General features: G+C 40.7%; 1 protein-coding gene across 7 annotated transcripts in view; it reads left to right on the forward strand.

Annotated features, from left to right (window-relative positions):
- ATP11C (ATPase phospholipid transporting 11C) overlaps positions 1 to 22478 on the forward strand; it is a 175923-nt gene that overhangs the window by 126842 nt on the left and 26603 nt on the right. For all 7 annotated transcript variants that reach the window (XM_048213335.2, XM_026479749.4, XM_057314781.1 and 4 more), the window contains 4 exons: positions 2614 to 2788; positions 7596 to 7698; positions 9103 to 9248; positions 15849 to 15908. In XM_048213335.2, the coding sequence (XP_048069292.1) occupies positions 2614 to 2788; positions 7596 to 7698; positions 9103 to 9248; positions 15849 to 15908 (484 nt within the window). The remainder of the gene's footprint in view (positions 1 to 2613; positions 2789 to 7595; positions 7699 to 9102; positions 9249 to 15848; positions 15909 to 22478) is intronic.

The raw sequence follows: 22478 nt of genomic DNA on the forward strand, positions 1-22478 counted from the left end.
ACTTGGGCATCTGTGAGAGTAAACATGGTCTCATTGATTGCTTGTCATAAATATTTCCTTTCTTTAGCCAAATGGTATCTATAAAGGCAGTCCAAATTCCATGTTACTTGTCCATTTGTCTTCATCTGTTCTGGCTAACGTAACAAAATATCATAGACTGGGCGGCTTAAACAGTAGAAACTTATTTCTCATATTTCTGGAGTCCAGTTCCAGTGAGGTCCCTCTCCCTGGCTTACAGAGAGCTACCTTCTCACTGCGTTTTTACATGGCACAGACAGATGAAGGTCTAGTATCTCTTCTTATAAGGGCACTAATCTCATCATAAGGGCTCCACCCTCGTGACTTCACTTAAACCTAGTCACAGATACCGTCACATGGGGGGTTAGAGCTTCAACGTAGGACTTGGGAAGGGGGCGGGGCACCGGACACGGTTCAGTCCATAACACCATTCAGCAGCTCTGGGGTACTTCTGTAAAAGCCAGGGCTTCAGAAAAACTTAACTCACCATCTCAGAACATTCCCTCTTACGGTTCATCTGTTGGAGTGGGGCACAGACTTCCCTCAAGTTATATAAGCATCAGACTCAGAATCACTTTTGTCAGCTTCTGTTTCTTTGTCCTTTCCGCTTCACATCAGCCACCGAGCCTTATTCAGGTTTCCAATTTCCCCGCTAGTGCTGCACTTCAAATTCCTAGCAACTCTTGCCTTGAATCCCTCAAGTCCCTCTGCCAGATGAGTGGTTCTCCGTTATACACAGAATGAGGTCGCAGCAAAGGCCTCAGGTGACCTTTTCACCTTGCTTTCCTAGTGCACCACAGCATACTTCTCTCCCCTCATCTCATTCTGCCTTGTCCTTCAGTTCCACTGGTCTTTTCTGTGTGTATTTACTGTCCCAACCTCTGGCTATTAGCCAGTTAGTATCTTGTTTGTTTGCATATATTCTCCCATGTATACTTCTGTCACCTCAAGGAAGTTTCTCTGTTCTCCCGGGAAAGATGCGTTAATGATTCTTCCCATTCTTCTTATATGTCCTACTTAGGATTGATGCTTATAAATATTGCTTGATTTGTTATTGAGCCACTGCTCTCTGCACATTAAGTCAGCTCTGTGAGTAGAGGAGCAAAGGAGAACACATGATTGATAGCTCTGTAATTAGTGAATAAAACATGCTTCTAAGATTATGAAGCGGAGTATGGACAAGCACAAAATACCATAGTGTTAGTATATACACTGAGGGAATATGGAATAAACGAATGAGGAGGCATATTAGGCTCTCACTACTCAAGCATTTGCTCCATGGAACAGCGCTCCATTATCACTAGAAGCTTGTCAGAAATGCAGAATCTCCTGTCCCACCACCAACCTAGTGAGTCAGAATCTACACTTGAACAAAATTCTCAGGAATTTTAACAAGATTCCCTTAAACATTAAGCTTCAGGAAGGCTAAAATTAGACAAACGAATCGATAATGATGAGGTCGTGCTGTGTCTAATACTTGCGCTGCACTGGTCCTCCAGTGGCATCCAGGATTCCCTGAGCAAAAATTGATTAATCACTGTTTTTTTCTTAATTGCAAAAAAAAATGACATGTTAATTGGTAGAATTTTCTCAGTCATAAGTTTTCCCTCATATGGTTTTTTCTTTTTAAAGATTAATTTATTTATTTTAGAGACAGAGGGCATGCACACCGGGGTGGGGGGGGGGTGGGGTTGGAGAGGGCGAGCGGAGCCCGTCATGGGGTTCGATCTCAGGACCCTGAGATCATGACCTGAGGCGAGACCAAGAGTCAGTCCCTTGACTGACTGTGCCACCCAGGAGCCCCTCCCACATGTTATTCTTAAGTACTTGCACCTGTTATATTTGTCTTTCCTAGCCCCTAATATCTCTTAGTCGTCCTAGCTATGCATGAGAATCACCTACAGAGCTTTCTGAAACATAAACCTGTAAATAACCAAGCGCTGCCCAAGATACTCTGATTTAATTTGTCTGGGAATAGACCTCAGGCATGGGCAATTTTTTAAAGCTGTCCAGGTGATTCTAATGGGAAGGCTGTGGTTGAGAACCACTAATCCAGTATAAAATGATACTTATTTAAGGAACATATATCATTATTGAATGGTATATTTTAATGAGCACCATGTCTTTTTAGGCTCTCCATCATTTTTGAGAAGCCAGATCTGTTGACAGGCTTTGTCATTCAGGAAGAGGTCTTCTGTGATTTGTATACCCAAAGCCATTTTGTCTTTTTTCCTCTATTACTAAGAAGTTTTTAGATTAATGATTTGTCTCCATATCAGAGTTTGAGTGACCGATCTGTAATTTCCACAGTTCGCCTTGACTTTCTTACACAGAGACCAGCTGCCAAAGTCCATTATTTCTATACCTTTTAGAACTTAGCATCTATATGGGCAGCTTGAGTCTCAAAGACGTCATGGGAAAATGTCTGTTGTGCCTTCATTAAAAACAGTTGCTTCTCTACAGTTTATAGGTTCAGGAACCAGATTGATGATGATTTTTATTCAGGACCCTCCTCTTTGTGGTTTGAAAAACAATCAGGTTTCAAAATAGGAATGTATAGGAGATTCAATTAACAGCGTTGTTTTTCTTTTCCAGAGCATGGACAGAACATCAGGAATATGGATTAATCATCGATGGCTCCACATTGTCACTCATATTAAATTCTAGTCAAGACTCCAGTTCTAACAATTACAAAAGCATTTTCTTGCAGATATGCATGAAGTGCACTGCAGTGCTCTGCTGCCGGATGGCGCCATTACAGAAAGCCCAGGTAACGGGTATTAGATAATGTTCCGTTCCGGGGATTTCTATACACATATGTGCAAATGTTCACTTCACTTTTGTTTCTTCAAAGAGCCCTTTTTACCTTATTACATCTTCCCAGGCTGCTGCTTCTTCGCGGTCAAATTCAGAGGTCTGCCCACCAGTGTGAATGAACCCATGCTTCTTGTCCCCTCAAGCTGGCTGTCCAATTCCTTGCCTTCCAGACTTCTCTAATGAGTGCTTGGTGCGTGCTGCCTCCATTCCACTGCTCCTCACTCCTCTGTGACATTAGCCCCGTGTGTTCTTTCTTCTCCTCATGTCATCACGTCCGTTGGATCACCTGGAGGCCAGCAGTGACCTCCTTGCCAAATCCATCGCGCTGTCTTTTGTTCTCCTCCTCGTTTCTCTGCCACAGTTAACACTATCAGTCATATCCTCCTTAAAACTTTCCTCCCTGGGTTTCTGTCTATAGTCCACAGTCTTGACTTTTTTTTTTTTTTGTCCTACTTGGCAACCTAGTGTCTTTTTATTTTGTGTCATCTTCTCACTTCTCACTAATTATCATTTTTCTCTGGGGCTAAGTCTTCCTTCTGCTTTTCACTTATAGCCTGTCTCTCTAAACATGAATTTCTAGGACTCTCATTGACAGTCTCTGGTACTGACTTTTCCTTTACATGAAATCTTGTATTTCTAGCTGCCTGCTAGACAGCTCCATGTGGAATCCCCACTGTCATATTAAATTCTAGTGTCCAAGACAGATCTTATAATTTTCACCTTCAGGCCAGTGTATTTTCTCCCTTGTCTTCATTATTCTTGTCTCCAGCACCACATTTTTTTTTTGCTCCCTAAGTCACCAAACGACCTTTGACCCCTGTCTTCTCCCTCACTCACTATCTAGTCACTGTGCCCCATTGATCCTACCTTTTATCATAGCTCTCATTTATGTGCCATCTTTTTAAACCTTTCACTTCCATCCCAGTCCAAGTCCTGTGACTTCACACACAGACTCTGTGATTTAGCCTCCTCGTCAGTCTCCTGGCTTTCCCCCTTCCCCCTTCAATCTCTTGCCACACTCCCAAATTAATTTTGTTAAAACACCATTTCTCCCATTATATATTCTTTCTCAGATCCTTTCATAGTTTCCTAGTCCCTGAGGATGAAAGGCAGATGACTCTGGCATTCAGGCTCACCTATGTTGGCCCTTATCGTGTCTCTACGTGCTCTGTCCACTGTCATTCCCGTACCCAGCCTGAGTCCTCCACTCCTTTTGGTTGGTCCTCCCTTTGTGTCCCTTCCCCTTGCTGTGCTCATGCCAACCTCCAAAGCTTTCCTCATCTGGAATTCTCTCTGAATTCCTCTTGGCCTAACGGAAATTTTACTCATAATTAAACCCAATTCAGGGGCCACCTCCCATATGCTCTTTTCTCCAGCTCCTCCAGCCCGCGTTGATCTGCTTCACCTTGCTTTTTTGCACTTGGTACAAAGAACCTTAGAGTCTCAGTTACAAATTTCTTCACTTCTGTACACACTGTATTCTTTCACATACCTTCATATTACTTCTTCATAGTCTTCAACTGCTTACTCTAGACCCAAGGAATGGCTGTGTCCTTGGTTTGTCCTTCACACGAACTCTACTCCCTGCTTCACACACGCACACACACAGCCCATCCTAATTGAGGGCATTGTCTCTGTCTACTTTCTTCTCACTCTCAATCCCCACCACAATCGGGTGCTCTTTTTTTCCTTCAACCTTCAGAGCCTTGATTAGCCCCAATTGAGGAAGAAGATCCTACCAGAGCCATAGCCATAGAAATCTGTCCCTTTAGTCAGAGGCAGTCTCTCTTTTTTTCCCCCTACATTTATTGTCTGTTGCTCAGGTTGCTCATTGGATTCTGGCTACTCACTGCCCAGGTGGTTATTTGAATTCCTAACCCCATACTGCTTCTCCCAGCCAAAGTATGGAGCCCCCCTGTAGTTCAGTCCTCGGCCTGTTTTCTTTCCTTCGCTCTAATCCCATCTTCCGGGATATCACCCACTCTCCTGTTAGGTCCATACAGGTGATCTTGCAGTCGCTTCTCCAATCCAAATACTTAGGCTTTTACTTTCTTCTCCAGCTGCCTACTGAACACGTCTTCTTGGGTGTTGTCATTACTATCTCGACCCAGCTCTCTTTAGAGCCCATCGTCTTCCTTATCTTCTTTTGCATCAGTTACTGAGCTCACTGTACTTCCAGGTTTCTAGATTGAGAACCTTGAAATCTGTGGTGACTTCCCCCATGCTTTACTCTTCCATGTGGTTTCAGTCACCAAATTCTGTCCGTTTTCTAGTACGTTGTCTTTTTCATTTCTTCTTTCCTGGCAGATGGCAAGCCTTTAACTGCTCATTGAACTCTACCTGTAACTAGCCACCTAACTTGGCTCTTTGCCTGCAGTCTTGTCTTTTCTTCCTGTTCCTCCTGCACCCTGCGACCACTTTCATAGTATCGCTGTCTGTTGATCTGGACCCAGATGTAGCTGTCCATGCCCCCCATATGAAAACGCACTGATCTGGTCGAGCCAGTCTGTCTTTTGAGCGTATATTGTACTTAATCTGGCTGTGTGCCTTAGAGCATGCCATTCCCTCTCTCTGGAGTATTCTTCCAAGCCTCTTTTTCCCATCCACACAGATCTTTAACCATCTTTCATGATTTAAATAAAATTACTCTCCCTTCTGTGAAATCATTCCTGGATTACTCTGGCATGTAGTGTCTTCTCCCTTCTCTGCCATCATGGGCATTTTTATGTGAACAACTTAGACAACAGTGTTATATATTCCCTTGCACAGATACTTCACACTGTTAGTGTTTATTGTTAATCTGGTTGCCTAATATTCTTGTATTCATTCCCTGTCTCTACTGTTCCATTAGATGTTTCTTAAGGTGTGTGACCAGCCTTCTGTCTTTCTTGGATATTTGCACATGACATTGCACGTTGCATTGTGTGCAGTTGTGGTTGGTCGATACATAGTTTTTGGCAAATTGATTTCTTTCGCATGAAGCTACCTTAGAGATTGAGGAGAAGTTCTTAATCCAGGTGACCCGGGGCACAGTAAAAAAAAAAAAAACCAAAACAAAACAAAAAAAAAACCTGTGTTTCTCTAACCAAATCTTTCATGATTTTATAGTCCATGATTATATATCTTTTTATCTTTCCACAAGGACGACCTTTAATCTTCTTAATCTGTATTTTCATGCAGAAGCTGTCACCCTTGCTAATTTTATCGCCTTCCCTAGACCTTTCTGGGCTGCACTTTTTCTTCCTTGAGGTACAAATCATTACTGCACAAGTTTCATAGGTGCAATTAGGTTAACCATAATTGTAGGCCATCAAACACAAAAGTTAGTGTGGGTTCTTTAAGTTTGTCTTTGACTCATTTACAGATTATTTCTGAGAGTCTCTCAAAATTTTTTCAAAGAACCAAGTTGAGGGGAGGGAATAGGGGAAAGCTGGCCTGCCACAATAACACTATTTTCGTGTTCAATGGAATTGGATGTGGGTTTTCTGTATGCAATTTAGTAAACTAAAACCTGACTGAATTTTGTTTAAAGAAAAGACTGTGGGGTGGCTTAGCCTCATGTCAGTTATTTTTAATCACTTATGTTGAAAATGGATTTTATTTATGTTAACTGGTGAAAGCAATTCTGAGGACAGAATTTCTGCAAGGCATTAGTTAGCTTCTGCATTATAGACACTTTTTTAAAGCTGCCAGATTCTAGAGGGTTTTGAGGGGTGACGCATAAAGCAGTCATTATCTAAAACATAGGGTGGGAGGGCGGCTGCTTACCCAATATACTTCCACAAGTGACTCCACCAGGAGAAGGTTTCTTTTATTCGGTACCTGCCGTGAGCACAGCAGTGAGCTGCATTGTGCCGTTGACACATCTTGAAGAGACACTCAGGGAATAGTGACAGGCTTTATACACATACCTCAGGGAACTTTCTGCTCATCTCACCACCTTTAAGATGCCCCCATTTAAAAACGCAGCTATCTGTAGAAGAGATGAAATTATACTGGGTATTGGGAGATTTGGTAAAGTTTAGTTGGCAGCTGGATGGGTGTAAGAATTTACCATTGGGGGGGGTGCGTGGGCGGCTCAGTCGTTAAGCATCTGCCTTCGGCTCAGATCATGATCCCAGAATCCTGGGATCGAGCCCTGCATCGGGCTCCCTGCTCAGTGGGAAGCCTGCTTCTCCCTCTCAAACCCCCCTTGCTTGTGTTCCCTCTCTCGCTGTCTCTGTCTCTCAACTAAATAAATAAAATCTTCAAAAAAAAAAAAAAAAGAATTTACCACTGGGGAAGTCCCTGGGAATATGGGAATGCACCGAAGGGAGTGGTTGTATCTGCAGAGAGGAGAGATGGAGAGGTTCTAGAAGCGTTGTTCTCTAACTTCTACTCTTATTCCACTAACCCTATGCGTGTTACCTCAAATGAGCTTCCTGGTCTCCACTGTCACATTCAACACCTCATCTGAAAGGACACATGAAGCAAGGACAAGGAAATATGTTGGCCTCTACTATAGATAGGAGGCAAGGTTTTCTGACACTTCGTATATGCATGGAACCAAAAAAAAAAAGTGGGCACTGGTGTGACATTTGAAAAGCTATGTTATTTTACCTCTGAGAATTCAAGGCTATTGTACATGATATGCACAAACTACCTTTCTGTTTGTTCGCAAGGCCTCCATTTACAAGTGTGAACGAGGCATATACGTGCAATATAGTAGTCTCACATTCTGCTTTGACCTGTTCTGTACCTCTTTTATATTTAATGTTTAGATTGTCAGAATGGTGAAGAATTTAAAAGGCAGCCCGATAACACTGTCGATAGGTGATGGTGCCAATGATGTTAGTATGATCTTGGAATCCCATGTGGGAATAGGTAAGAACCACCTAATGAGATGGCGGCTGTAAGGTATCAGTATTGCTTGTTAGGTCGCTCAGTCTTCTATTCTAGAGAGAATGTTTTGGTTGCTCATCTTGAATTTTAATTTGGGAATGATAATTATTCATTTAATGAAGGTCCTCATCTAATGTGTCCATCCCAAAGTCCTACCCCTGGTGGAAACGTAGCAATACAAAGTTAGAGGATATTTTTATATTAGCCAAGTAAAGTGAATTTCCCAGACCTACTGGCACTGCAGTTGATCATTTAGCTCTCACCTTGACAGCATGCATGAAATTTTATTGATTTTCTGCCCCCGGCCACATCGCCTGCTTATGTTGCTGCACTATATCTTCTGAGATTCTTGACTGTTTGGGACTAAGAAATGATCATTGGTTGGCTGGTTTTCCACATGGCAATATTTATGGGTACTTAGGGCTGTAGTGTCAAATTTATATGTTGGCATGCAACAACAGCTTTTTCTACTGCCTGCACCATTTTTTTTTCCCATGTCAGGCTGCTGATAGGCAGGAATCCTAACACCCCGGCAAGGTTTTTTTTGGTTTTGGTTTTGGTTTTTTGTTTGTTTGTTTTTTGAAGGGAAGAAATAATGGTATAGGTATCTTGGGAATTATTATTACTGCAGTTTGGATTCCCAAATTCTTTCCATCTGGAAGTAACCCGATTTATTGTGGAACTCTCAGTTGTACTCATTAGTTATTCAATGTGGAAAGGGCCTTGAGCTCATGGAATACTTGCGCTACTACTCAGAGTTTCATTCAGTGATGGGACTTCACCATTTCATTGTAACTCTTCAGTTCTGAGCTCCTAGACCACAAACCCCAGGTCTCTAAGCTGCTAAAGCAATCTAGCCCCTTGTGTAGGGGCATGTACGTGTACGCACTAAGTGCCTTTTTTTCAGATCAATTTTCAGATATAATTTTTTCCTTAATTTTTGCCTTGAATGATTAAAACAATGATTCTATTTAATTGTTTATATCATGTTATAAATAAGTAATTACCAACTAAGTTTTACTTTTTATTGGTGACACTCAATGTCACTGTTACAGCACTTTTTGGTTAAAAAAATTTATACGAGGGGCGCCTGGGTGGCACAGCGGTGAAGCGTCTGCCTTCGGCTCAGGGCGTGATCCTGGCCTTGTGGGATCGAGCCCCACATCAGGCTCCTCCGCTGGGAGCCTGCTTCTTCCTCTCCCACTCCCCCTGCTTGTGTTCCCTCTCTCGCTGGCTGTCTCTATCTCTGTCAAATAAATAAATAAAATCTTTAAAAAAAATGTATACGAGTGAACTATGCCACATAAACAAGTTAAAAGTGTGAAAACAACAAATCAGGAGGTTGTTTATTTTATAAAATACTCATAGAGATTTTCTCTCTTTCAGGTATTAAAGGCAAAGAAGGTCGCCAAGCAGCCAGGAATAGCGATTATGCTGTTCCGAAGTTTAAACATTTAAAGAAACTGCTCTTGGCTCACGGACATCTATATTATGTGAGAATAGCACACCTTGTACAGTATTTCTTCTATAAGGTATGGAACGAAATATCTGTAATTGAACTTACCACCATCTTACCCAGCATTGGTTCAGCTTGGTCATAGTATTTTCCTCCCACCTTTCATAGTTCTTTTGCTATCTTAGTACTGAGATTTGTAGTCGACAAAACATAGGTGATCTATCTAATGAATCAGAAACTAGAAAACGTAGGTGATCTATCTAATGGATCAGAAACTAGAAATTCCTGGGGCTCCTGGATGGCTCAGTTGGTAAAGCGTCCGACTCTTGATTTCGGCTCAGGGTCGTGAGATCAAGCCTTGCTCAGTGGGGACTCCGCTTGAGCTTCTCTCCCTCTACCTCTGCCCCCCCATGCACTCTGTCAAATAAATAAAAAATCTTTAAAAAAAAAAAGAAAGAAAGAAACTAGAAATTCCTTTTAATGCAAGCAATTTGGGATGAAATTTTTAAGTCAGCTTTCTGAAGTGGAGTTTAAATACAGTAAAATGTACCCATTAAAAGTGTACAGTTCCATTTTGACAAATGTATACATCCATGTAACCATCACCCCAGAAAGTTCCCATGTGCTCTTTCCCGGTCAGACTCCTCTACCTTGCACCAGTGACTAATCTGATTTATATTGCTATACAACATATAGTGATACTTAACAACATATAATATAAATTTAGGTATGATTTATGCAGTGTGCACATTATAGAGTTGCCTGTTTTAGAACTCCATATAAATAAAATCATATGTGCTCTTTTGTGTCTGGCCTATTTCCCTTAGCATAATGTGTTTATGCTTCATCCACATTGTACCATTTTTATCAATAGTTGGTTCCCTTTTTATCCTAAACAGTATTCCAAACTACTCTTTTTAGTAGCAGAGTCCTCTTTTCAAGTGAAATTACACAGGTGAAGCAGATAGAAGCAGAATTGCATACATTGAAGGATGATGGATCCAGGGCTGTTTCCTTGCTCTATTTCCTTGTCTTGCCCACAGATTCCTCAGGGCACAATTTGGAGTCCCATGAATATAGAACAAGCCACTCATTTATGCCTCATGAACCTGGCATACATGAAGGTGAAGTAACGTCTAAAGTATGAAAATCATTTTAAGCCGACATAGGCCAGAACTTGATCTCTTGTCCTGTGTTCTGTTCGGTATAATTTTTAAAGTTTTTTTCACTTTTTGTGTTGAAATAATTTCAGACTTTAAAAAAGTGAAATTAGTGAAATAATTTTCATATACTCTTTGTCATACTGTTAACACCTTAGATAACACACAACATAGTTATCAAGATCTGTAAATTGAAATTAATTGGCATGTTATTAACTTGTCTACATGTAGTATTGGAGTTTTGCCAGTGGTCCCACTGATAATCTCTTTGTGGTCCATTTCAGGCTCATGATTGCATTTAGCTGTCCTATCTTAGTCTTCTTTACACTGGAATACTCCTGGCTTCTTTGTCTTCGTCATCTTAACATTTTTGAAGAGTACTGGCCAGTTTGTAGAATGTCCCTCAATTTGGGTGTCTAATGTTTGCTTATCTTGAGATTCAGGTTATGCTTTTTTGGCACCAATACCATAGAAGCAGTGTTGTAACCTGCTTAGTGCATCATACCAGGAGGCGTGTGTTGTCAGTAGTCTCCCTCAGGATAATGTTAACTTCGATAACTTGATTCAGATGGTGTTTTGGGGTTCTAAAGAGCATTCTGCTACTAAAATACATACTTTATTCTATGAGTTAAAGATCTGTTCCTGTTGTTATTTATTCTCTTAACTCAGATTGTCACAAATTTAGCCTGTGTTCTTTCAACATATCCCCATCGTTCTTTACTTTATAGTGATAAGAATGTCTAACATGAGCTCTTCCCGCTTAACAGATTGATTTTTTTAAAAGATTTTATTTATTTATTTGACAGAGAGAGACAGCCAGCGAGAGAGGGAACACAAGCAGGGGAGTGGGAGAGGAAGAAGCAGGGTCCCAGCAGAGCAGGGAGCCCAATGCGGGGCTTGATCCCAGGACCCTGGGATCACGCCCTGAGCCGAAGGCAGACGCTTAACGACTGAGCCACCCAGGCGCCCCCAGATTTTGAAACGTCCGATACAGTATTGTTAGCTGTAGGTACAGTGGTGTACAGCAGAGCTCTAAAACTTGCCTTGCAAAACGAAAACCTTAGACCTACTGAGCATCAACTCCCTATTCTCCCCCACTCCCCAACCTTTTTTGAAGACTTATTTTCTGGGACTGTATGATATTCTATGCTCATCTTGTATTTTTTCCTGCTCTAGTCCTGGATTCAGACATTTCTCCAAGGAACACTGGTTCCTTTTATTTGCCAATGGCATTTAGAAATCAAGATCTGGGTGCTAATTGTGCTCGTTGCTGCTGAGCTGCGGTTGGTTCTAGGCCTTGTCAGTGGATAGATCTAGGAAATATGTATGGGTATACACACAAATCTGTTTATATCTGTGTATATGTGTGTGTGTGTGCATACACAGCTACGTTGGGCCAGAATCATAGGTAGCAGTATGAACCCAGAATGTGAACTCAGTTTATACTGGTCCTTTGATTCCAGCCAACACCACAAAGTTTCATTCTGCCCTTCCCCTTTTCCTTACTTGTAACTCATTTCTCCAGTGGTGAGAACCCCAGTTCTCATTATCCTCAGTATGTTTATTTACTTGCTTAATCCTAGAATACTCATAGTTTCAGAATTGCTAACTCATAATCCTGTGAGCAACCAACTTACCTTGAGTGATATATTTGTTATGTACTTCTTTTTGTCTTCAGCCTTATAGTCAAAATACTATTTCCAAGGTTACTTTTTTTTTCCTTTTCCACCATTTCTGTGTGGTTATGTTATTTATGTGTAATAGAGGTAGGTTAAATTTTTGTTTGCATACCATTTTGGTCCTTCCTCTCTAATCCTGATTGATTTTAATTATTTTTTAAGTATGTAAAACATTGGCATGGTTCTCTTCAAGAGGAGGTTCTCTGAGAATCTTGCTTAGTGACTTAATGCTCTAATCGAAAGGAAAATCATGCAACAGTGACTTTTCTCAAATCCCTCTTATATATAACTCTTTTTCCAAAATGAAGATTTTGAAGTCATCTGTAATTATAATCGTACCCACAGAGAGAACCAATGGTGACATTTTATGTGAACTGTTCTATATAAATGGAATTGTGTTGACATCGGTTTTGGGTTGGGGGGGGTGTTTTTTCTTTCTTTTTTCAAGTAAGCTCTATGCCCAACCTGGGGCCTGAACTCAATCCCAAGATCAAGAGTCACATGCTCCACCAACCAATATAGGTGCCCCTGTATTGTTTTTATACCCTACTGGGGCTTTTTTTCAATTTTTATATTGAGATATACTTCACATAACAGAAATCACTATCATACACTTAAAGTGTACAATACGGTGTTATTTAGTGTAGTCGCTATGATGAGCAACCATTGCCAGTAATTCCAGAACATTTCCATCACCCCGTAAGAATCCCCATACTTACTAGGAGTCAGTCCTAAACCATACTGTTTTGCACTTTGCCCTTTTCACTTAATAATATATTGTGAACAATTTTCTCACCCAGTTAATTATTCACCTAAAACACGATAATGGTGTGGGATTCCAAACCCCTATGACTGGACACTGAGGTCATTTTCCCAGCAGTACCTTGGTTTTCTTTTATCACCAAGCATTAGAGTTCATGTTAAACTGAGCCTGCCTACTCATTTTCGTCTACCAGGGGATAGAAATTACCAAAATTCTTAATTAGATTCTACTTTGTGGGTGCATTACCAAGTTCATGTGCAGGTGAAATGATTCAAACCTTTATGGTGTTTGGATTTCATGCCCTATATTTCACAGAAGGGAAAGCACAGCAACTGTTTTTGTGTGTCAGTTTTCTGTGATCAATTCCCGGGCTTACTAGCTTTATATTTTCTAAAAGACATACATAACTGTGAGGGGCACCTGGCTGGCTCAGTCAGTAGAGCATGGAACTCTTGATCACAGGGTTGTGAGTGTGAGCCCTATGTTTAGCATGGAGCGTACTTTAAAAAATGTTTAAAAAAAAAATGTGTTGGGGTGCCTGGCTGGCTCAGTCAGTGGAGTGTGTGACTCTTGATCTCAGGATTGTGAGTTTGAGCCCCACGTTGGGTGTAGAGACTACTTAAAAATAAAATCTTAAAAAATAAGTAAATACATACATACGTAAGTGTGAACCCGGGTTTACAGGTTTGCTAAGACCCTGTCATCCAGTATCAGCTGGTATCCAGGCCAAACATAGATGATGGTGATAATGATGATTAACCCAGTATGTGTAAGATACTTCGCTGGTTGACAAAAGCACTTTATTTTCTTAGGCAATCCTCACAAATCTCCTATGAGCAATTACTATTATTTTCATTTAAAATATGTGGAAAGCAGAGCTCAGAGAGTTTACGAAACTTGCCTTTCCCCTCTTCAGCTCAGAGGTGGCAGAGCTAGATTTGCACAATAGGTTTATTTACTCTCAGTCCAGGACTCTGTACATCACAGTTAGGGTTCTCTCAGGCCTTGAACTCAGTAATTTAACAGCCCCACTTGGGGAGGTGGTTATTCTTACTTACCCCTAGTAGGAGAGCCCATGAAGATTTGCCATGCATATCTGCCTAGCGCTCTGAACCCATTTCTGAGGCCTGGTTTGCCTCAAGATTTTGGCCTGCAATTCAGGCGCCTACCACCAGATGGAAGGAATGCTCTGCTAAGGAAAACAAAACAAGCATTGACCCGGCTGTTTACCAGTGGCCAGTAATTAACATATCCCTGTTCCCAATTTAGGGAATTACTTGCGTAGCTAATGCCCTCTGTCTTCATTAGGATCTCTGTGCCCATTATCATCTTAGTCACTGACTTAGCAGTATTCCTTTTCTACTGCTGCCTTTTATCCCAGGGTGACTTCTAATACTTTCAACCCTCTTTGGCTGGGCTGAAAAGCCTTCCTTCCCCTTCCCTTGCCAGTGCATCTTCAAGTAATAATTGCTTCACTCCTGAAGTGCTTCAGTGACTGTTGTTCCTGCCTTCTGTTTCTCCGCTCAGTCCACCTTGCATCATTCAGCCAAGTCAATGTTGGGAAACTGCCACTTTTTAACCTGTGCTCCAGAAACTTCACTCTCCATTGTCTAAGGATTAGTCTGCCTTTTAAGGCACCCCATGGTCTGACCCTGTCCTACCTTCTGTGTTTAAAATATATGTCCCTTGCCTTGGTTCCTGCTGTCAACATATCCTATCCATCTTTAACACCTTGTTCAAGTTATAATTTATTTATTCATTCAACAGATACATTTGAATGTGTTACCGTGTGCCAAGCACAGTTTTAAGACCTTAAGATTCATAATGGAATAAGACAGGCAAAGTTTCTGTTCTCATGGGACTTACATTCTAGTGGGAGAGTCAGACCTTCCCTTCCCACAAAGCACCCCCATAATCCCCACTGAGTACTGCCTCCTCCAACCTCAGAACACTTTTTTTTTTAAGTATGGTTTTACATTCTACCAAAATTGATGCATACACGTAAGTGTCACCCTTCCAAGAAATGACCTTGGGAGCTCTGACACGCCGATGCTGTAGGACTTAACTCAATACATGTATAGCATTTTTCTTTAGGAACATCCTCCAGAGCCTGTAGTATATTTACCTAAATATCCTCAGTTATGGCAGATGTTCATCCTTCGAGGAGACATTGGATTTTTAAAAACAGCTTCAAGTCTCCTAGCCTGGTAAATTAGCTAAGTGAGAATATGTGACAGAAGGAAAGAGACTAGTGTTCTGACATAGCCCAAAAATGGGCTCTTGAAGAGCTACCCAAAGAGAAGTCCAGAGACATCATGAACAAGTGACAGCAGCACTCAAATAAGGTCCCATCCTACCCTGACAGATGGCACTCATTTGAAAATACTAGTTCTGATGATTTTGCCTGAAGACATTAATTTCAGTATTTATAGTCCTACCTAGTGGCTTTTACTGTCTTGTGAATTCTCAGCTTATATTTTTTCCTGTTTGTTTTTAGTGTTCTCCCAATTAAATAAGTCCCTTAGGGGGTAAGAAGCTTTGTTCTGTTTTCTCTTGTATTACCCACAATACCATCTTTGCAAATAATGGGTGATCAGTAATATGTCAGTTGTTTGATGAGGCAGTAATAAAGACAGTAAAGCATCAGCTGATACTGTTAGTGTCAACATATACTGTGACAGTATCCTCGCTGTTTATTGGCATTAATTGACTTGAAACGTACACTTGGAGCTTTATGTCAGTCTACCTTACGTTGATATTGCAAATCACATTGGCATTTAAGGGGTAATACCTAAATGTTTGTATTTGTATGAACTTATTTCTTCCCTCAAGGAAGAATAGCAAGAGGTTCTCCTAAACTGAGATCCTCTTTCTGCTTGGTGAGGCAAAAGTTGGTATTCACACGAGTTAATCACTTGTCTTTGAGTTGTTTGCTTACAACTCTAGTAGAGATTTATTGTGTTGTGGTGTTAGAAGGGCTTGGGATTGACCGTAGACTATTTGGAGTACAGTATCCTGTGTTAGTTTAGAAAGTTCAAGTGAAAACATTAACTCTTTTTTACATTTTTTTCCAGAACCTTTGTTTCATTTTGCCACAATTTTTATACCAGTTCTTCTGTGGATTCTCACAACAGGTTTGTTTCCCTAGTTATTTGTTATAATGTACTTTATGTTGGCTATTAATAAATTACCATTTTATGTATTGGATTGTAAAGATGAGAGAGGTATGTTCAAAGTAAAAGAATTTTATTTTATTTTTTAATTTTTTGGTTCAACAGTTGATCTTCTTGCCCTAGTTTTTGACAAGAGCAAATGTTTATGTCTTTGCTTTAGTGATGTTCTTATTACTTTCTTCTTGAAAGTTATTTGGTGCCTCCTCTTGGAGTTGAGATAACCTTAAGAGTATTTCTTTTACTCAGTATAAACCATGTTTTCCAATAATCCTAAAATGGTGTAGTTTAATATTTCATCGAATAAAATCTCACACCTTTGCAGTTTCTCAGGTTGATTTTCTAGAAAAATGTTGATATTTCAACCGGCCAAGAAGCCGTGATCCCTGGATAGAGCCTTGGATTACTTGAGCAGCTCTACATTTTTTGTCCTTTATTGTTTTCTGAACATCTGTTATTACATAAAGAATAGGATGTTATTTTGATACATCAGTGGTGGGATGGGCATGCACATTTATAGCTTTAACAACTGAAATGGATCTTGCGTTGCTTCTAGTGGAAGTATAGCCCGATACAGGAGCTGTATTACTCAATGACTTAGATATTTTGTAGTTAATCTATGAGAATTCAGTGATTTTGCCAAGCTGAGCTAATGGTAGCATCGCCACAGACATTAGAAACCCAGTTTCTAAATTTCAAGGCATGCTTCCTTCCTCCTGCTAGGAAGTGATTTTTTTTTCCTAATTTCATGGCAGTATTTTTAACAGTGCATTCTTCTGAATGGGAAGTGACTGCTCTCTTTCCCTAGAACTTGCCTCTTCATTTGGTACGTTATCTCTTACATCAGTGCCATGTCACCAAGTCCGTGGTGCCAGTTCAGCAGGATGCTTTATGAATTAATCATCTACCAGCTGTAGGAAGTGCCAGCGGCCTTCTTGTATGCAAAACTAACAGTATTAGTTACAGAGAGTTTTCTAAATTCTGATGAACCTGCTTTGTCTGAACGTTCAGATTACTACTGATGAAATGTTTCATATTCCTCACTTCCGTGGATGAGTGCAAGTATTAAACAGACGTTCCAGGGGTGCCTGGGTGGCTCAGTGGGTTAAGCATCTGCCGTCAGCTCAGGTCATGATTCCAGGGTCCTGGGATCAAGTCCTGCATCGCGCTTTTCCCTCTCTGCCCTTCCCCCTGCTTGTACTTTCTTTCTCACTCTCTTCTTCCCTCTCTCTGTCAAATAAATAAAATCTTTTTTTTTTAAGATTTTATTTATTTATGTGACAGAGAGACAGCAGCGAGAGAGGGAACACAGCAGCAGGCTCCCAGCAGAGGAGCCCGATGTGGGACTCAATCCCGGAACGCCAGGATCACGCCCTGAGCGGAAGGCAGACGATTAACGACTGTGCTACCCAGGCGCCCCTAAATAAAATCTTTTTAAAAATAAAAAGACATTTCAAATTTTGTAGCAAAGTGCTAAGAGGAAATTGGCTTAATCTGGTTAAAACGTTTTTAATTTGAAAAGAGTGTGTTTACAAGTTGTATGAAGAAGGGACTTATTCCTTATAAAGCCAGATGAGACTCAGACCCTAGTCTGTCTGGGGTCTGCTTAGATTACCTTAGGTGTTGAGGTTTCCATAGGAGTTGATGTTTGGCTTCCTCAGTTGCTCAGATGGTAGGTTCATTCATTTAATGAGTATCTCTTGAGTGCCTACTGTATGCCAGGCTAAGTGCCGGGGATATAACAGTGATCAAAGCAAAGTCTTACCCCATGGAGTTTGCAGTATGGTGTTAGGGGGACAGACTGCAGTCATACAAATGTCAGGTAGTAAAGCATTATAAACTGGTAGAGTATGAATGCAGAAGTCTGCTGTTTTAGAGATGATCTGGAAAGTTCTCTCTGAGGTGACATTTGGGCAGAGATCTGAAGGAGAGGAGGGAGGGAGCTGTTAGACATCTTAGAGAAAAGGTGTGGGGTAAAAAGAAGGTCTCCCGGAGGTGGTGGCATGATGTGCAGTACCTTTATTTTTTACTTTGGCCTTGTGCTAGTGCTGGATGTAGCAACCATTATTGCAAATCTGTTTAGAGTACATACAGGGAGACAGCCTTTTTCAGCTGAACTCCACATCACATGTTCTCTCCAACCCTGGAAATTGGAGAGCAAGCTACAGAGAATGTAGAAATGGGACCAGGATTCAGATTCTTTTAAGCCAAAAGCATCTCTTTCTTTAGCAAAGCTAGGATAGTACTGGTCTTTTTCCTATGTGAAAAGAAATCATTTGTAGCATGTTTAATAAGAAACTATTATCAAAAGAAAGAAACTATTATCAATTAAACCTGTTGTTTGTTTTGAGAACATTCTGTCTCCTAATTATGCATCTAAGAATTACAATTATCTCTCATGTAACATCGAAGTACCCATAGTGGAACAAAAGTAGATTGATGCTGCTTTTGTTTGAGTGAAATTCAAGACTAAATTACTCACCAGGCAATCTTTTTGTTTGTTTGTTGTTTTCAATTTTCTCATTAGTGAAAATGGGGTAGTTTCCGACGAAAATATAGTATTGTGTGCCAACAAACTAATCCTCTCCCTTGAAAATTAAAAGGAACAAAACACCTATTTGGGGGTTCTTTTCAATTCAGTAGATAATTTTTGCTGAGTTTAAATCTTCGTGAAGGAGTTGGGATGGTGGAGCATTTGGGCGACCCTAAGTATGTCTTTTCCCTTGAACACAGCTACATAGTTACAAATCATTCTGAACACCCAAGAAATCAACCAGAGGGGGGTCTGAGAGAACAAAAACTGCAAGTCCACAAGTAGAAAAGCAAACACCTTTTGGAAGGTAGGAGGTACGGAGAGTTGAACTGGGGGAGATACAGCTGTGGATATAGTGGCGGGGAGGGAGCCTAGAGTCTACTGCAAAGTATCATAAGCGGCAGAGTGCAAAAATCTGAACTTTTCAAAGTCAGCTACAGTGGAGGATGTGCCCAGCTTAAAGGTGCTCAGGTAGCAAAGCAGGGCGTAATCCCGGGACTGACACGGTGGTCTGAGAATCCCCTGGGTCGCGAGAACAGTGAGTCTTGGTGCCAGCTTTCTGCTCTGTTTTGCCATATACTGCGAACCCCTGCACGGTTGTGTGACCGCTTTCCTGGCAGGGGCTGGCAACCACCAAAAGTGTGGCAAGACCCTCCCCCAGAAGAACCATGCACATCTGTGCTGTGGTAGTCCCTAAAATTTGGAGTTTTGAAACTCAGTCGTGTGCCTGAGATTAAAGGAAAAAAAAGCTCGAACACAGACCAGTTGAACGCAGGGTTCTGCTGGAAATCAGGGACACAGGAGTGATTGACTGCTCTTCTATGAGGGCTCACTGAGGAGTGAGGGGCCAGGAACTTTCAGCTCTGGGGCTAGAGTGGTGCACCACCATATTCATCCCACCCATCCGTGCTGAAAGCCTTCAGGGAGCAAAACAGCACCACCTAGTGGAATCTGGAGCTGCTTACACCAAGCCCCGCCCCCCTGCTCCCTGGAGGCGCATTTCCACTAGGATAAGTCCACCTGAGAATCATTATGACAGGCTGCTCTCCCAGAAAACCAGCACAAACAACTCGCTTGCACCAAGTTTACTGCTCATAAAGTGCTGCAAAGCTTCAGTTCTAGAGGAAAATAGGATCTAGCTTCCTTTTTACTTTTTATTCTTTATTTTTTTATTATTTTTCATTTATTTTCTTATTTTTTCAATTCATTTTGTAGAATTTTTATTAATTTTTAAAATTTTTATTTATATATGCTTTATATTTTTGTATTTCTTTGTTTATTTTTATTATTTATTTAAATAACTTTGGGATCTAGAGTCTTTTAACCACCAGACCAAAACACACCCAGGATCTAGGTTTTTGGGGAGAGTTTTGGATTTTTTGGGTTTTTCTTTTTTATTGTTTTTTTGTGGGGTTTTTTGTTTTCTTTCTTTTCTGGACAAAATTACAAGATGGAGAAATTCACCCCAAAAGAAAGAACAGGAAGTGGAACTCAGGGCTAGGATTTAATCAATACAGATACAAATAAGATGTCTGAACTAGAATTTTTAAAAATGATTATAAAATACTAGCTGGGCTTGAAAAAAGCATAGAAGACACTAGAGAATCCTTTACTATGGAGATAAAAGAACTTAAATCTAGTCAGGCCGAAAATAAAAATGCTATAACCAAGATGTAGTCCCAAGTGGAGACCATAAAGATGAGGATGGATGAAGCGGAGGAGTCAATCAGTGATATAGAAGATAAAATTATTGAAAATAATGAAGCTGAAAAGAAGAGGGAAAGAAAGGTAATGAACCACAAACATAGGCTTAGGGAACTAAGTGACTTATTAAAACATAACATTCGTATCATAGGAGTCCCAGAAGGTGAAGAGAGAGAAAAAGGCGCGGAAGGTTTATTCAAATAAATTATAGCTGAAAACTTCCCTAATTTGGGGAAGGACACAGACATCAAAATCCAAGAACCACAGAGAACTCCCATTAAATTCAACAAAAGCTGACCCTAGCCAAGGTATGTCCTAGTCAAATTCACAAAATACAGACAAGGAAAGAATCCTGAAAACAGTGAGGGGGGGATAAAAGTCCTTCACCTACAAGGGAAGAAAGATGAGGTTTGCAGCAGGTCTGTCCACAGAAACGTGACAGGCCAGAAAGAAGTGGCAGGAAATATTCAACATGCTGAATGGGAAAAATATGCAGCCAGGAATTCTTTATCCAGCAAGGCTATCATTCATAATAGGAGAGAGAAATTATTTCCCACACAAACAAAAACTAAAGGAGTTCATGACCACTAAATCAGCCCTGCAAGAAATTTTAAGGGGGACTCACTGAGTAGAGAAAAAAAAAAGATCAAAATCAACAAAGACTAAAAAGGACCAGAGAACATCACCAGAAACACCAACTCTGCAGGTGACACAATAGCACTAAACTCATCTCTTTCAATAATCACTGTGAATGTAAATGGAGTGAATGCTCCAATCAAAAGACATAGGTATCAGAATGGATAAAAAACAAGATCCATCTATATGCTGCTTACAAGGGACTCATTTTAGACCTAAAGATACCTGTAGATTGAAAGTGAAGGGATGGGGGTGCCTGGGTGGCTCAGTTGGTTAAGTGTCTGACTGTTGATTTCAGCCCAGGTCATGATCTCAGGGTCATGAGATCGAGCCCCATGTCAGGCTCCACACTGGGTGTGGAGCCTGCTTAAGATTCTTTCTCCCTCTCCCTGTACCCCTCCCCCCCATTTTCACACTCTCTCTCAAAAAAAAAAAAACAAAAGAAAGTGGGGGGATGGAGAATCATCTGACATGCTAATGGACGTCAAAAGGAAACCAGAGTAGCCATACTTATATCAGATAAACTAGATTTTTTTTTTTAAGATTTATTTATTCATCTTAGAGAATGAGAGAGAGCGTGGCGGGGAGAGGCAGAAGGAGAGGGAGAGAGAGTCCCAGGTGGACTCTGTGCTGATCACTGAGCCCTGGGGCTCAGTCTCATGACCCTGAGATCACAACACAAGCCGAAACCAAGAGTCGGACACTTAACCAACTGCACCACCCAGGTGCCCCAGACAAACTAGATTTTAAAACAAAGACTGTAACAAGAGATGGAAAAGAGCATTATATCATAATTAAGGGATATATCCATCAAAAAGATCTAAGAATTATAAATATGTCCTCAGCTTGGGAACACCCAAATATATAAATCAATAATAAATGTAAAGAAACTCCCTGACAGTAATACAATAATAGTAGGGGATTTTAACACCCCACTCACAGCAATGGACAGATCATCTAAGCAGAAGATCAGCAAGGAAACGATGGCTTTGAATGACACACTGGACCAGATGGACTTCACAAATATATTCAGAACATTTCATCCTAAAGCAACAGAATACACATTCTTTTCGAGTGCACATGGAACATTCTCCAGGATAGATCACATACTGGGTCACAGAACAGGCCTCAGAAAGTACAAAAAGATTGAGATCATGCCATGCATATTTTCAGACCACAGTGCTATGAAACTTGAAGTCAACCACAAGAAAATATTTGAAAGGACCACAAATACATGCAGGTTAAAGAACATCCTACTAAAGAATGAATGGGTCAACCAGGAAATTAAAGAAGAAATTTTTAAAAATACATGGAAGCAAATGGAAATGATAACATGACAGTCCAAAACCTTTGGGATGCAGCAAAGGCCGTCATAACAAGGAATTATATTGCCATAGAGTCCCACCTCAGGAAGCAAGAAAAATCTCAAATACACAGCCTAACCTTACACCTAAAGGAGCTAGAAAACGAACAGCAAATAAAGCCTAAAGCCAGCAAAAGAAGGGAAATAATGAAAATTACAGCAGAAATAAATGATACAGAAACAAACAAAAAAAACCAGAACAGGTTAATGAAACAACATGAGGTACAATGGAGCCTCTCAGGAAGAGAGTATTAGAAAAATCTTAGATTTGGGCTTGGGACACCTGACTGACTCTGTC

This window comes from Ursus arctos, chromosome X (assembly GCF_023065955.2).
Source record: "Ursus arctos isolate Adak ecotype North America chromosome X, UrsArc2.0, whole genome shotgun sequence".
Classification (NCBI taxonomy): Eukaryota; Metazoa; Chordata; class Mammalia; order Carnivora; family Ursidae; genus Ursus; species Ursus arctos.